At 51.1% G+C, this 15,437-nt stretch overlaps 7 protein-coding genes across 7 annotated transcripts; 2 read left to right on the top strand and 5 right to left on the bottom strand.

The window, feature by feature from the left end:
- Positions 1-385: 385 nt before the first annotated feature.
- Positions 386-1,968, bottom strand: BO88DRAFT_473878 (MATE family efflux transporter; the record flags this gene model as incomplete). The annotated part of the gene is made up of 2 exons (XM_025711785.1): positions 386-1,314; positions 1,383-1,968. The coding sequence occupies 2 exons, from the start codon at positions 1,966-1,968 to the stop codon at positions 386-388; spliced, it is 1,515 nt and encodes a 504-aa protein (XP_025566854.1).
- A 1,213-nt stretch (positions 1,969-3,181) lies between these two features.
- Positions 3,182-5,125, top strand: BO88DRAFT_422741 (putative MFS transporter; the record flags this gene model as incomplete). Its single annotated transcript, XM_025708594.1, has 7 exons — positions 3,182-3,369; positions 3,419-3,732; positions 3,788-3,877; positions 3,936-4,508; positions 4,562-4,636; positions 4,740-4,867; positions 4,955-5,125. 7 exons carry the CDS (start codon positions 3,182-3,184, stop codon positions 5,123-5,125), a joined length of 1,539 nt encoding a protein of 512 aa, XP_025566855.1.
- A 263-nt stretch (positions 5,126-5,388) lies between these two features.
- Positions 5,389-8,229, bottom strand: BO88DRAFT_359252 (uncharacterized protein). The gene is made up of 3 exons (XM_025703815.1): positions 8,115-8,229; positions 7,867-8,057; positions 5,389-7,762 (listed from the first exon to the last, which is right to left on the bottom strand). The coding sequence occupies exon 3, from the start codon at positions 7,737-7,739 to the stop codon at positions 5,613-5,615; it is 2,127 nt and encodes a 708-aa protein (XP_025566856.1). The 5' UTR covers positions 7,740-7,762; positions 7,867-8,057; positions 8,115-8,229; the 3' UTR covers positions 5,389-5,612.
- Positions 7,953-8,461, bottom strand: BO88DRAFT_176500 (uncharacterized protein). Its single transcript, XM_025701706.1, has 2 exons — positions 8,115-8,461; positions 7,953-8,057 (listed from the first exon to the last, which is right to left on the bottom strand). The coding sequence occupies exon 1, from the start codon at positions 8,350-8,352 to the stop codon at positions 8,119-8,121; it is 234 nt and encodes a 77-aa protein (XP_025566857.1). The 5' UTR covers positions 8,353-8,461; the 3' UTR covers positions 7,953-8,057; positions 8,115-8,118.
- A 238-nt stretch (positions 8,462-8,699) lies between these two features.
- On the bottom strand, positions 8,700-11,200 carry mdv1 (WD repeat-containing protein). The gene is made up of 5 exons (XM_025706019.1): positions 11,061-11,200; positions 10,377-10,977; positions 10,125-10,322; positions 9,269-10,077; positions 8,700-9,218 (listed from the first exon to the last, which is right to left on the bottom strand). Exons 1-5 carry the CDS (start codon positions 11,145-11,147, stop codon positions 8,943-8,945), a joined length of 1,971 nt encoding a protein of 656 aa, XP_025566858.1. The 5' UTR covers positions 11,148-11,200; the 3' UTR covers positions 8,700-8,942.
- Positions 11,201-11,725: 525 nt separating this feature from the next.
- On the top strand, positions 11,726-13,123 carry BO88DRAFT_176543 (chorismate mutase ARO7). Its single transcript, XM_025701707.1, has 3 exons — positions 11,726-12,032; positions 12,250-12,901; positions 12,957-13,123. Exons 1-3 carry the CDS (start codon positions 11,836-11,838, stop codon positions 13,032-13,034), a joined length of 927 nt encoding a protein of 308 aa, XP_025566859.1. The 5' UTR covers positions 11,726-11,835; the 3' UTR covers positions 13,035-13,123.
- On the bottom strand, positions 12,972-14,302 carry BO88DRAFT_402121 (protein-transporting protein BCP1). The gene is made up of 2 exons (XM_025706020.1): positions 13,829-14,302; positions 12,972-13,767 (listed from the first exon to the last, which is right to left on the bottom strand). The coding sequence occupies exons 1-2, from the start codon at positions 14,060-14,062 to the stop codon at positions 13,213-13,215; spliced, it is 789 nt and encodes a 262-aa protein (XP_025566860.1). The 5' UTR covers positions 14,063-14,302; the 3' UTR covers positions 12,972-13,212.
- Between the last annotated feature and the right edge of the window lie 1,135 nt (positions 14,303-15,437).

Raw genomic sequence — 15,437 nt, forward strand, 5'->3', positions numbered from 1 at the left:
GAAGGCCGGAGGAGAATACAGTGGATGCTTCAGGACAGCAAGATTCCACAGAAGCCAGAGACTAGTCTCATGCATTAGTCTAATCTACCCTAGAAAGGCTTATCGTGCTGATGTTCCACGGAGATAGCGGCCGGCATTTCTTATCAGCAACGCTGATCTTCGTTCTGTGACGTGGGGACGGCCGACTTCGAAACACTGAATCGACAGACAAAAATCCAACACGATAAGCGTCCGACATCGTTCTCGCTTGAGAATTGAACAAAGGGCTGACAACTCTAAGGTTAACCAAGCAAACTCTGTCCACCTTCCTCTTAGAGATATTAGATAGAGACCCTGCGTGGGCTTTGGAAGGCTTCATTTTTGATCTAACCTACACCTATCTGCACTACACAACAGTCGTGGCACCATTGGTGGTGTGTCCGACCTCCAACCGGTCTTCGGTATCCATTCGCTGAAACGCCTTATCGACCTCACATTCCCAGTTACTGAAGGCCACGATTGCCCACTCCAGTGCCCCCACAAGATACAGTGCGATGCATTGTCCCACCCAAAGTCCTTTCAATCCCCAGCCATGGAAGGCCAACCAAATACCGAGAGGCAATGCACCGCAATAATAGCTGACCAGGTTGACTAGCGCACCAACGTGCTGTCTTCCCATGCCCCTAAGGCATCCTCCACAGCTACCGTTCAGTCCATCGGCGATCTGGAACAACGCCACCCACGGTAGAACCTCCGCAGTGAGCTGTACAACTCCTTCATCGGAGTTGAACATCTTTGCGAAGTCGTACCGAGTCCCCATAAGCACGGCCAACACGGCACCCCCCAGCACCATGCTCAACCAGGCCGCGGTATTGGCCGCCCTCGATGCACCAGCCGCGTCCCGGGACCCTAGCAGGCTCCCCACTCGCGCAGACGTCGCAACTCCTACACCAAATGGAATTGTGTTGAGCACTTGGTCTGCGGTCATGATGACGCTCTGTGCCGCCAGCGGAATTGTTCCCAGCCTTCCGGCTGCAAGAGCTACGATTTCAAAGGCCCACCACTCGGTGCCTACGTGCACCACGCCCAGAAAGGCCAATCGGACGAAAGTTCCAAGGTTCTCGAATGCTTTGCGCGACCAGCCGCCCCAGCATTCGGAGCCGGCGATGAACCGGGCATATAAGACGAGCAGCACAAAGGACAGCCAGTAGGAAATGCCTGTTGCAAATGGGGCACCGAGCAACCCCATGTGAAAGGTGTAGCAGAACAGGTAATTGAGCAATGCATTGAATGGTACCGTTATCAGCAAGACATACGTCCCAGGTCGCATAATACCTGCATCTTCTGATTAACAATGATTCCTGGAAAATGATATCTGAGCAGGACGTTGGGGAACGACTTACCCTGGGCTTGCAGATACTTTTTCATGGCCTCAAAGTAGATATACCCCAGACCACCAGGGATCAAGCAAGTTAAGAAACGCGCACTATCCCTCGAGAGTTGGGAATCCTGGCCAAGCAAGAGAAACACAGGCTCCGAGAATGCCCAAAGCATAGCGACGGGTACATAGAACAGCCCGAGGACAAAAAAGGCCCGCTGCAACAGGATCCCGAGATCATGCTTGTTCGAGCTGCCTGTGAAGGTTGACGAGGCTAGTGTGTCTAGTGCGGTGGTCCCGCCCAAGGCGATCATCCAAGCTGTGACCATGGCAAACATGAGTGAAAAAGCTGTGGTGGCGAGATCCTCAGGAGAGATCCGTCCCACAATCAACACAGAAGTGGTTTGCAGGCTGTTTTGCAGCGTGTATGCCAGAATGACCGGGATGGAGTCTTTCAACAGCCGGACAAACTCGACCGGACAGGGAAAAAAGAACTTTGCACTGTTGGAGCCATGATTGATGTCGACCTGCTTGGGAAGTAGTGGCGTATGTTCTTCTCCGTGAGGGTGCGCGGATGTAGTCTCTCGGTAGCTAGGAAGGGAGTCGTACATCTTGCAATGATAGTAGACAGACTGGGCTCAAGCTTTGGAGAAGAAAGAAAAAGAATTGGTGTCAACCTAAGAGACCAACACGGGTTACTATGATAATAAAACTCTCGGTCTTGCTAAGCAACATGGCTGAACACATTGTACAGCACAGTATAGCCCCTTGCCTCGATCAGTAGAAGCGGTCTGTTACTCAAGTGGCAACCGTACAGACGACCGACATGATCCACCACGAGCTTATCCAGATCCGGATCACTGACCCACCAGGAGACCTTAGTCGAGCTGCATGTCAGCGCAGACTGATTCAGAGGCGGGGCTGCCTCTTCTCAAGATATTCACCTTTTTGGGACGAGCGTGGGGGATATCCAACATTGGATGTCTGCTTCTACTGTATGATCCGATATCGACCCGAGATGTTGAGATTGACATCATTTTGTCAGTCTGAAGACTGTCTGGCCCTTTGATGCCCGAATCTACAGATTGAGATGTCTATCCCTTACGCAATATGAGTTTCTTATCTGAGAGGCAAACAAGAGGCTATCAAGTACGTGCCGCACACGATACTGTCTTGTAATCGGATCTACTTGTGCCCCGCAAAGTATAGTTCCAATGATGAGAGCTGGCTGGCACAGCCTGATGCTCATAACCGTAATATAGAGGGGGATCTTAGCCTCCAAAATCGGAATAAGAAATTAAGAAAGAGCAGAGGTTACTAGGGAGAGTTGTACAACTTCAATCCTCTGGATTGTCTGGAGAAAGTGATATTCTATCAGAGACGAGTGATGGCCATGATTGACTGCAAGCAAATTAGGACATCGAAATCTAATCTCAAGGTTGCCAAATTAGGGTCATCGATAGCACACAGTATCAAACAATGTCAGGAGAATGTATAGCACCGGTTGATGTGAGTCGCTTCCAAATTAGCCAGATCCAGGCCGAGAAGGCTATAATGCAGCCATTAAGACCAGGGTTTGATTCGATCCGCTCTTCCACCCAGTACATCCCGTTGATGATAAGCAGCAGAGATATCTTTCAGGCTGGTGATTCGATGTTCGTCTGAGGCTGTTGCTGATAAGCATAGTTTCATACAGCAATGGCATCGCTCGACTTCACCTGTCAACCCCCCTCTCAACATGGACTATATATGCACCTTAGTCAAAAGGACCATGCATTGGCTTCATTGTCTCAGGGCTACACTAATTTATCATAGCTATACACAATGAATCTTAAGTCTACCCAGACAGACCTTGTCCAAATCTCCGAGAAGCAATCCGCCAGCGACATCAACAGCCTCCCCGTTGAGCAACATGGCACGCACGTCCATCCTACCCCTACTTCTGATCCTTTGGATCCGCTAAACTGGCACCGTTGGCAAAAGCATGTGATTCTAGGGATTGTCATGTTCAAGTGCGTACCTGATTCAGTCCAGAGAAACTCAGGCACTGACATCGAATAGGTACTTCCTTTTCACCTACATCACGACCACAACTGTTCCCTCCTTCGCCGAAATTCAATCACAGTATGACATCAACTACTCACAAGTCAACTGGACTGTCGCAATCCCAGCGCTAGGCTTGGCGCTTGGACCACTATTCTGGTCCTCCATTGGCGACATCTACGGCCGTCGCATTGTCTTCATTGTGGGGACTGTCATCGCACTCGTTGCGACTGTTGGCGCTGCTGTGGCAGATACCTATGGGGGGTACATGGCTGCTCGGTTCTTTCAAGGATTTGGAGTCAGCCCTTCATCAACAGTGGGAATGGCAGTTGGTATGCTACCTATCTTCTACAGGCATTGGAGTGAACAGAGCAGCTAACAATGCAGTCACCGATCTCTTCTACGACTACGAACGCGGCCAGAAGCTCGGATTATGGGTACTTGCTCTAGATTCAGGTTTACTTCTAGGTCCAACCTGTACGTGATCCCATCTTCACTTTGGCATTCTAATCTCCATTTACTGACATAAACCAAGTCGGCGGGATTCTCAATCTCGTCAGCGCACAATGGATTAACTGGTTCAACGCCATTCTCTTCGCCGCGCTTCTACTCCTCGAGCTTGCTCTCATGCCTGAAACCCTCTACCCGCGCGCGTTGATGCTCCAACGCATGGCAGCCACCGAGAAGCCAGCAGAGGCGAATGCAGGTATAGAAGAAGCAGAGATAAAACGTACCAAGTCACTGCCATTCCTCAACCTTCGTCCCGTCCCAGGCCTTTCTCATCCGCCCATCTATGCCTCTTTCACCCGATTCCTTCTTACGTTCCGCTTCCCAGTCATCCCCGTGGCTGTCCTCGGATACTCCTTCACATGGTATTGGTGGATTCTATCCGTGATTACCATGGTCCCTTCAGCATATGCATCAGATTCACCTCTCATCCAGGGCTTGCTATTCCTGGGCTTATTGATCGGGACCTTAGTAGCAGAGGTATGCTGCTCTGGACGATTGAGCGATGCCATCGTGGGGAGATTAGCAAAGAGAAACAGTGGGATTCGGGTCCCAGAGATGCGCCTATGGCTGGCATATCCAGCTATCCTCTTGACTGCAGGTGAGTCCTTCCCATAGCTCGTAGTGTACAATACTAACATATCTATACCGCAGTGGGCTTGATCCTCTGGGGCATCAGCATAGACAAAGCCTGCCACTGGATGGTAGGACAAGTCGCATTCTTCTTATGTGAGTATCCCCCTACCCACTCTCATTATCCATCACATCCCACCAATACCATACCTCCTCCAACAGCCCCCCTCGTCCTATCTTATTAATGAATAATGAACAGTCTCCGCCGGAATTCAAATCGGCAACACCGTAACAAGCAGCTACATAATCGACGCCTACCCACTCCAATCCACCAGCGTGGTGATTTTCTACGCTGTATTCTTAAATCTCAGTGCGTTTGCTAATCCAGTACGTTACTCCCTTTCCCTCCCCATCAACTAAATACCCCCAACCACCATGAGTGATTTATTGATAAATGAATCAATGAATGAACAGTTCTTCATCGCCCAATGGCAAGCCGCAATCGGCTGGACCTGGACCTTCACTACCCAAGCCCTCATCGTTGTGGCTGGTGGAAGTGCTGTATTCATCTCGCTGCATGTGTTTGGGGCGGCGTGGAGAGCGAGGGGTGTGCCTGGGTGGGTGAATCCGGAGTTTGATTCTTAAGTAGTTTGATTTCATTATTAGTATATACTATATCATTATATCTTTGCAAAGATTCTACGATCCAGCGGTATTCTTGTAATATGGTGCTGCTGAGTAGAAAGTTACGCATTCCATTGAAGGCTTCGTATGTAGAGGGTGCCGTTGGCTTCAAATGTCCGTCGTAGTCGGAATAGAAAGACGAATGCACCTTCCACCCTACGTCAAATCTTGTTCAATACTGAGAGATCTCAGCATGCGCAAAGGTATGCATATATTCAATATTCGCTAACTAAGAACCGTTGCATGCAAGTACCAAGCAAAGTCACGAGTCGTCCAAAACGTCTGCTCCACGAAATTACTAACAAAACAGACCGTCTATCACGATTGCCATTGCCTGGTATCTTCCCATTTCTACCAAACGCCGCCCAAATCAAAGAAGAAAAGCATTTTGAAACGCGATACGCCGCCGCCGATGATATTAACAACGCAGGATGGGAAAAGAAACATGCTATACATGACCGAATAGCTTCAGTCGATAGATACACGTGTGATTGCCGCCCCAGTTTGACGTGGCCCGGAAGACGACCCTGTCTACCCGGAGTTCTGGGGAGTCGATCACCGCGTCTAGTTGGAAAAGCTGCACGTGATGAGAGCCGTGGATATCGTATGTGAATTTCCCGACTCGGTAGTATGACGGTCCTAGGAGTGGATCATCAGAGTACGCGGTCGGATCTTCGGTAGGCCATGCGGACCGGAGGGCGTTCATGATCGGCTTGTGGATTGACGCATGCGTCCTTGCATGTCGACTGGCTCCCTTCTGAACGAGTACGTATTGAGCCCAGAGCTCCATCTCCCGGGGGGCATTTTCAGGCTTCAATGTAGCTGTCTTCGGCATATGTTCGACGGCCACTTCCTCCGGCACGATCTTTTGCCCTAGGTCAATGCCGATCTGCGACATGCCGTCCCGGGGTGTGCTGCACCAGCAGTCTCCATAATCTTCCCAGTGAGCCAAGGCCGCGAGCGGCGGTGATGCGGGACGATAATAACTACCTCTCCATAATTTGACATAGGCCCACTGTAAAGGATTGAGCTTGTGTCCGACAGTTGGGCTTGTGAGACCCGGAATAACAAGCACTCCTAGTCCAATGCTCAGGAAGTTTGTCTTTTTTTCTGTGGGAGGACCAAAATCGGTGCCTCGGCTTGGTGGCATGATTGGGGTAGGTGACGATCGCACCTCCGACTGCACCGCGTTCACGTCCCATTTGACAGTGCGCATATCCTTCGCCAATGAAGATACCTGCGCTCCAATTCGAGACATCTGATCCGTAAGGCTGCTGACTGCTAGCATATTGCTCTCATCCATCGGGATATACTGTGTGGGTCGAGAAAGGGAGGGAAGTCCGCCAAAGGCAACCAGGTAAACTGTTGCTGCTGCCAAAGCTATTCCAGCGAGTATGCGAGCGACCATGCCAACGCTAGGCAACTGTGCTGATAGACTTCTTACCCAGGACCAGGACTGGCTTCTCTGGGTGATATTTTGTTGGTTGCCGTCGACTGATGGTTCTCGCGATGGACTTCGTGCATATGTATCAGGAATGAGTGTCTTTGTGGGCGCGGTAAACTGTGCTGCAGGAGACTTCTCTCGGATGACCTCCAGCTCCGGTGTGGGTTCCGGCATATGCTCCAGCTCTGGCATAGGCTCTGGCTCTGGCGTAGGCGTAGGCTCTGGTTCCGGCTCATGCACAGACTCGAGTTCCGACTGTGGCTCCGGCTCTGGGGAAGGCTCTATAGTAAATTCCTCAAGACTAGGTTGTAGGGAGGGCGATCTCGATTTCGTTTTCAGAAGCCTCGAGTCCGGTTCCTCCTCTTCGTGAATGGGCTCGTTAAAAGCCAGCCCGGAAAATCGACGGGGAGGAGCCTTGATATTCTTTCCATCGGAAAGCGTCCGTGTCAACTCATCGGAGTTGATCGCTCGCTCAACGGTAAACGAGTATAACGACGAGTTGTCCGGTAGTGGGGAGCTTCCTAACGGGGGCCCATCGTGCAATTGCGGGCCAAACCGCCCCATAGGAGACGGATACAGATTGTCGGCTGGGACGTGGGGATATCTGGGTACAGGTAGAGGCTGCGCAGGACTTGAGGCGGTAGAAAGAGTGTGCGGGATAGGTGGTGTGGGGGTGGCGGTGGATTGGTCGTTGTTGCTGTAGTTGCCCCGTATAGGCGTGGGAGACTTAGTTGCCTCGCGCAGGTTGTCGAGAAGCTGCAACTCATCCGGAGTCGGCTCCCGGCGACTTCGCCGAACCGGGGAACGACTTATAGAAGGCGACTTCTGTCGACGAGACTTGTCCTGAGTGGTTTCTTTCTCTTTCAACTGCCGATCCTTAGCATCCTCAATTCCCTTGTCGATTGCGTCGGCCATCTCAGTCAGATCCATATGAGGCTGAATCTTGAGCTCCCGCGGGAGAATTGGCGTCTCAGCAGATCCATAAGCAAACGACTGCTTGGTTGGAAGGTTTGGCAGAGCCTGTGTCCTTGCTTCCGGACCCAGCTTTGACTGAAAATACGTCGAGGCACTCCCTATATCGGAGCGTGGAGTAGACCCCGCGCGCCTGGTGGCGCCGCGTCTAGTAGGCATTGGGGTTCAATGCTGAAAATTGGCTTGATAGAATTGTTAGCTAGAGCGCATAACGTGCAGGCTTTCCCACTGAGGGGTGAGGGAAGAGAAAGTCCTATAACAGTGGGAGTAGAAGCTCTCTACTCACTGGGAAGATGGAAATGATCAAGTCGCTTGCAGCCTCAGGCATAAATGAGAGGCCAAAGATGCCAAAACACGGTGGAGAGATAGGAGAATTCAGCTCAGAGAGAGTGATCAGGAGTAACTTTGAACAGTCAGGCTGCAATCAAATTTGTGCTACACTATGACTGCGGCCAGGATGACCAACTTAGATGTAGCCTACACGAGGTTTGTTAGAGCTGGAGCTGTAATGAAGAACGAGTGAAAGAAAGCTACCTCGTCAAGTCTTTGTTTTCAAATGACCATTGAGAGAGGTCAAAGACCTTGAGGTACCCAGATGAGCTAAGGTGAGCAGAGGGTATAGACTGACGATGGCAATCCGGGGTAATTGTCGACCTTCATGCGCGAAAGCGACACGGCGCGAAAAGACGCGGGTGGAATGCCGATCCACGGCGTCGCAGGGGCGGTGGAGGGATGCAGACACTGGAAATTCGAGATGATCTAGGTCGCGCATATAAAATGCGCGTCGTGCAGAAATTCTTGAATGAAAGATGAAGAAGAGAGAGAATGCTGGAGCTGCAGAACAATGCTAGACGAGGGGAGATGAGGCAGGCTTGCTTGTTAGACTGAATGATGATGGATGGCCCGAACCTCCACTCACTGCGGGTAATATTTGTATCTCCTGTTACCCGCTTTCCATACAGGACTGCCCAATTCGGCAGGGCGGCTCGGCGGCCTCCTTTATAGATCGCCCGTTGGTTTACGATGTTGTTCCCTCTCCCAACGCAGTGTGTATAGAGCTTACATGACAGTATTGTTGCATTATTGCACTAGCGGTTCTTTGTTTTAGTACACGTTTGGTTACAGTCCAGCCATGCCTTTATTTCTTCGCTATTTTAATGCATGTTTCATCGTAACAAAGAAAGGTACAGGTCCTCGAATGCTTCATTTACACGGCTGCCCTCCCAGGACGCCCATCCTTCTATATTGCCAAAGTAAGAATAATATACAGTCGCTGAGGCAGTCAAGCAGTCACAAATACAAAAACATGATGATGATAGTTAGCATGTACGTGGCGAGTCCTGCAGGTCGTATAAACTTCGTTTAACAAGTCCACGCCGCGACGATACCGTCCTTGCGGCCCTCAACAAGGAATCCATCCTTGAGCCGAACCCGCTCGACCGTGGCCGGCTGCGGCCCACTGTCATCGACGCCAACCCCGGCACCACAGTCCCAGTGGTGTCCATCCGCCTTGTCGTATACCTTGACAACGTTCTCTCCGGCTGCCGCGACAATGCGCTTGGTGTCGAACATCATGCTGGTGATGGGCTTGTCGTACGCGTAAGCATCGAAGATAGATCCAGTTCGGAGATCCCAAATCTGGTTGATGTTAGCGGTGCCGTTACGTCTGGATATTAACAAACACTTACTCTGATGCTGCGGTCCTGACTACCAGTCACCAAGTGTACATCGTCGAACTGTAGGCATGTAATAGGACCGGTATGGCCGACCAAACTCCGGTGGACTTGGCCGCTGCGAAGATCCCACAGGCGCACCATACCGTCCGCCGTACCGCAGGCCAGCGCCGCATCGAAACACTGAACCGCACCGACAAAGTCCGCAGAAGCGTCCGGCAGGCGTCCCGACGGGCGCCATGTCGTCTCACTTCCTAGAGTAGACGCCTGGGCCGCTGCCCACAAGACATCCAGCGTCTGCACGCAGCGCCCTTTGACCAGATCCCACTGTCGCAACGTCTTGTCGGCAGATCCGGAAATCAGGGTGTCTCCCTTAAAGTGCAGGGCGGTTACTTCATCAACGTGCGCATCAAGCGAGTATACATAGCAGTCTTCCAAGGTGGTCGAGTGAGATGCCATGGAGGCGTCATCAGCATGCGCAGATTCCTCATCGTCCTCGCGCCGGGTGACGCGGTTGTCGCGAGTTGTGGTCCGGGCCCGGCTCAGATCCCAGAGCTTCACAGATGCGTCCATAGAACCAGTGGCGACAATGTTGTCCTCAATCTGTAGGCAGCGGACAGATGCGTTGTGTCCCTCCAGGAAGCCCACGCAGCGGCCGACGTTGAGATCCCACACTCGCACCGTATCGTCCAAGGCGGCACTGATCATGGTGCCAAACGGGTAGTCGAAGTCAATAGCAGTAACCATGTCCGAGTGTGCCGGCATCTCTTTGATTTCAGAACCGGGAGCGAAGTGTTCGTGCAAAACTGGCATCGATCGTTTCCCTTGGACCATTAGTACCGGCTGCTGAACGGAGAATGGTTTGACATACTTATAGATCGCTGCTTCACGCTCTTCGGCGAAGGGATCTTCTGATATATGGATTCGGACATAAAGGAAGCGCCCATGGCTGGGTCTTCGGAAACAATCGAGTCATCGTTGGCCTCGGAAGACTTGGGAGTTGCGGGAGGCGGCACCTCGGCCTCTTGCTCTTCTTGGATATCCTCCAATTTGTTCTCAATCTCGTTCACTGGTTCCATGTTAGGACGTTTCTGCCAAGTATCCAAGATTCCAGGTCACCCACGCTCATGTTCTAGATCCGCCTCCTCCATCTCAAGGCCTGCCAATCGGTCTAGCACAATCTTCCGCATGTTGTGTAGGTTCGCGATCTTGTTGTCTATGTCGTGTATCTCCGAACTGCACATATTCTTGCGAACGCCCATCAGTTCCATCCGGCGGCTCAATAAGTCCCGTTCCTTCTTCAAATCCGACGGAGCGGACGGCAGAGCGCCGCGCGCCTCCCCATCCTTCAACAGCTTCTTGCTCTTGGACGAGCGCCGACGATGGGCGCGGCGATACTCAATGTCATCCTGCGACGCCTGGAAACCCTGAAAGAGAGAATACGAGCTGGAGTCGTCGGGGATATTGGCGAGGAGCTCGTCAGGAAGGGAGGAGATGGCCCGCGACTGAATTTCGGTGGTCGAGAGCTTGGAGCGGACCAGATCGGTAGGGGTGGTCTGGGTGAGAGAAAAGACTTTGCGCTGGGTGTTGGGATGGCGTAATTCGCGCTGGATGTCGGCCATTGCAGTGTGGTAGTGGCCGCCGCTGGAGGAGTCGGGAGCCGGTCCCATCAAATGGCCAGCAGTCGATGTGACTTTGCGCCCGAAGGCCTCGATATGACGCGACTGGAGAGGGAGAAGGTCAGCAAGAAGGGATTTTAGGCAGGAAAGACCGCCCAAGGGCAGGTGTCAAGGCCGCAAGAGCATACCGTGATGCCGGTCCCTAAGAGACCGTCCGGCTCGACAATATCTGATAGACCGGAGGGAGACTCATCACGGCGGCGGTGTTTGTCCATGACACCGGCGGAGGAGCGAAGAGTGGGCTAAGCACAAACTCCCATCCGGGAATGAACAGATCAAGGACAAGGATGGCGGAGGAAGGCGAGCTGTTGTGCCCAGTCGGCAGTTGGTCGGCTTCAGGCTGGGATTGGAAAAAGAAAGGCGGATGGAGTTGCACGCGATGAATTACCGTGTTTCGGCTGTATTTTACAGCTTGCCTCTTGCTGCGCCCGGCTACCCTAAGTACCACGGTCACTCTTCCCTCAGCTCTGGCTGGTCTGGCTTCAATGTCGGAGAAAGCATACTAGTATTCATTCCCCTGGAAAGAGAGTGGTCCATTGGATCTGAGTGGCTTAAGTATCCAATGTCCCTGTTATTTGCCCCCCCAACCCCTCCAGCTTTCCACCTGATGAGGCTCTCCCTTCCTGCACATGACAGCATCACCAGCCACGGATCCCGCCGCGGGTTCTGTACGGAGCCGTAATGTTACCTGCGGCCAACCAGCCAGAATCATGAATCACCATCCAACATTACTATGGATTGCAGATGATGGTTGAGCCCAGCATTCCATGACAGTCCGGATGTCGTGAGATTTCCTTGCTTTTTTTTCTAGACTCAGCAATTGGTCTCCCTTGAAACATCACCCAGTCTGTGCCGATCAGCAAACCGTTAGCGCTGACTCCCCAGCCTACTTAAGTTGGCTCTATGATCTCCCCGAAAGCGGAGCGTAATCATCTCGCTTTCCCAGTCCCTCCATCTACTTCTACGCTTGCTGCACTTTTGCCCGCTACGCACCCTACAGCTCTGTCTCAATCTCCAACCAGCCTCGCCATGGATACAGCCATTGATCTGTCCGATGCCTCCAAGGCATTGGACCTCGCCAACATCCGCTTTCAGCTAATGTAAGTTCCTTTGGAGGGATTTCGTTAGTTAGTTAGCCTAGTCTAGATCGACCGAAGATCGGGGACCTACTCGCATACAATGATTCACATCCCTGCGCGCAAACTTCAACCCCGCATCCCCTCCATTACTGCCAGAGTTTCAACATCGTTGTCCACCAACACATATACCAAAACTGAGAAATCATGTCAGTCACTAATTATGCTTCGATACAATTAGCCGTCTCGAAGACACCATCACCTTCCACCTCATTGAACGGGCGCAATTCCCTCTCAACAAGCCCGTCTACATACCCGGCGGGGTAAACATCCCTGGCACCGATCTCAGTCTCCTCGACTACTTCCTTCGCGAACGAGAACGTCTGGAGTCCCGTGTCCGTCGGTACCAGTCTCCCGATGAATACCCTTTCTTCCCGGACGCGCTGGAAGAGCCCATCCTTGCCCCGATCCAGTACCCAAAGATCCTGCATGACAACGACGTCAACGTCAACAGCATCCTGAAACAGCGCTACATTGAGGATATCCTTCCCGCTGTGTGCGCGCAGTTTGGACGTGAAGATCGCGGCGAAACGCAGGAGAACTACGGATCCGCGGCGACATGCGATGTGCATTGCTTGCAGGCGCTGTCGCGGAGAATCCACTTCGGAAAGTTTGTCGCGGAGGCTAAGTTCCAGCAGGAGACCGAGCGCTTTGTTAAGCTGATCAAGGCGAATGATCGGAAGGGCATTGATGAGGCTATTACCAAACCTGAGGTAGAGCTGAAGGTGTTGGAGCGGTTGGCGCTCAAGGCGAAGACGTATGGTACCGATCCGGGTTTCCAACCTGAGAATGGACCTAAGATCAATGTTGATGCTGTGGTGGCCATGTACAAGGTGAGTTTTCATCCAACCCACAATTTACCAATCAGAAATGTGCTGACGTGTGTAGGAATATGTCATCCCGCTCACCAAGGTCGTCGAGGTAGACTACCTCATGCAGCGACTCAAGGGCACGCAATGGGAGTAATGTAACCCCACCTAGAAGCTCCCATTCTGCCATTATATACACGGAACATAACACGAAACGCCGTGACGAACTTCTATAGAATTAACCAAGATGGAATGATAGAAACGGACAAAATACCAAAGAACAAACCAACTTTTTGGGTGTCTATAACATATAATCATCGTAATCACCAGAAAATCTATGGCTTAAAATACTCCGCCATATCCTTAACCGCCCCATCCAACTTACTCGCCTCCAACAGAATGAGGCTTCCCTTCGTCACGATACCCAGATCCTGGAACGCGCGCTTCGAATCCGACAACCCCTCTTCAGCCTTATGCGTATACTCCACAGGCCCAACACACACGGCATGCCTTTCCAGAACCTCATCCTCAGGATGGAAGAAGAACCGTTCGGCCTTCTCCCCACCCGCAGCCTTCTTCTTCTTCTTCTGCGGCCGCGACTCCTCCGCATCTAGCTTCGACTCCACCTCCTCATACGTCTTCGACACAACCAAGTAATGCGTGAAGCTGTACGGCTCTTTATCCTTGATCGCCCAGTCGATCTCCTCTTGCAACATCGTATACATGGGCGGTACGACCTCCGCAGGCATGTTGATGAGACGTTCCGTCAGGATCAGTCCAATGGGCGGGATGGGCGTTTGGGAGAGAAGTTGGGCCAAGGGCGCGAGTGTCGGTGTGGCGTTGGCTTTGCGCTGGAGGTAGGCTGTGAGGTCTTTGATGACGGGTTTATCCTGAATGCTTTCATTAGACTCCCCTCCTTGTTCGTTATGTCGAGGCGGGGCGGAGACGCACCTTATGTTCCTGAAGATTCAACACCGTCAAGAACGCATACGGATCCGACTCATTCCCATCAACCTTAACAGTCGAACCAAGCAGAGGTTGCGAGAGGATCAAATCGGCCAAAGCGGACATGTCGAAGATCTGGGCGTCGGTGTCGAAGAGCTGACGGAGGAGGTTCTTCAGACCGTGGAAGTCGACGGCTGGTTGAGGATCGAACCATTCGAAGTCGACGTTGACCATGTCCATGTCCTAATTTTAGTACTTTGTTAATTTATTTTGAATTGTTGCTTGACTTGGCTGGGCTTGTATATGCTGTTGGAGGGGGGTATTGGTTTGTATGGATGTACCTCGTCGGAGTCGTCGCCGTCGACGCGGGGATCCGTCCCCGACATCTCGACATCATTGTCTTTGAGTTCCTTGCGCTTGACCATTGTGTATGTTGGGGGTATATGTGTGGTGTGGGTTTGAGGGGATTGTGCTGGGAGGAGTTAAAGTGGGATTTCCGTTCGCGGAGGTTCGTCGGGCGGCGCGGCCGACAAAAGTTGATCTTCCGCTAACCGCTTTTGATTATCGATAGCTTATCGATAGCAGAGATCTAATCGTCTACCTTCATGGGACGGTGAATATAGTCCTGGTATATCATTGCATTGCTTTTTGATTCATTTAATACCTAGTTTCCTGGGGTGGAAAATCTGTTACGTATTTCACTGCTTCAAAAGACGCATTCCCTAAAATGCCTTAATATTATCAAGACCACAAACAGGAATTCACACAACTGTTCAATGAGCCAGCATCTACTACCTATTGGAGGGAATATATACTAATGAATACTGCAATGTAGACAGGCACTTCACCAACCCTTACCTACTATGTAAACTCGTCCTGCGACCTTGCTTGATCATTCTAATCTTCCCAACTCCAATGATCTACATAATACTATTACAGAGAGAACAATCTCTATATAACTTGGAATATTTCAATGCTTTTATGATACATAGTATAACGAATACACTATCACAGCCACTACCACTAAATAGGCAGTTACTTATGGGCAACCATAGCAAACATATCCGGGTTAATATATCACTATATATAATATACCAATGGATAAATTCCACGCACCATTAAAGAAACTTCTCCACAGTTACAAACCTGGACTACAGAATGGAAGGTGCTCGAGAAAATCCAGTACCTGCAAGTGAAACAGCGATGTTGGAAATCCCGTACCGAGGGGTAGCATAAACAACATATTTGATATGGACAAACATTGTCATTGTCTCCGCGAGTTGTTAAGAAGACTTTGAAAATGCAGATGGCTCCGGGTTTGATTATAACTCGAAAAGAATAAGGTTATGGATATAGATACCGCACGTATCTATAGTAGCCATTTAGTGAAGTCATTCAGATGACATGGTGTGACCTATTCTTAGGGTTTTGAATACATCAAAATGACATTCTTGACTCAACCCTTTCGAAAACAGAGAGAACCTTGACGATAGCAAGCAATCGCCGATACTAACGCACTTAGTATTATCCAACTATTAATGGCATCTCGGTCGAGAAAGCGGAAGGGCGCCCATCAGAATGAAGATAAGACTACTTCTAGTCTCACCTTAACCCA

Source organism: Aspergillus vadensis (assembly GCF_003184925.1).
Source record: "Aspergillus vadensis CBS 113365 unplaced genomic scaffold BO88scaffold_3, whole genome shotgun sequence".
Classification (NCBI taxonomy): domain Eukaryota; kingdom Fungi; phylum Ascomycota; class Eurotiomycetes; order Eurotiales; family Aspergillaceae; genus Aspergillus; species Aspergillus vadensis.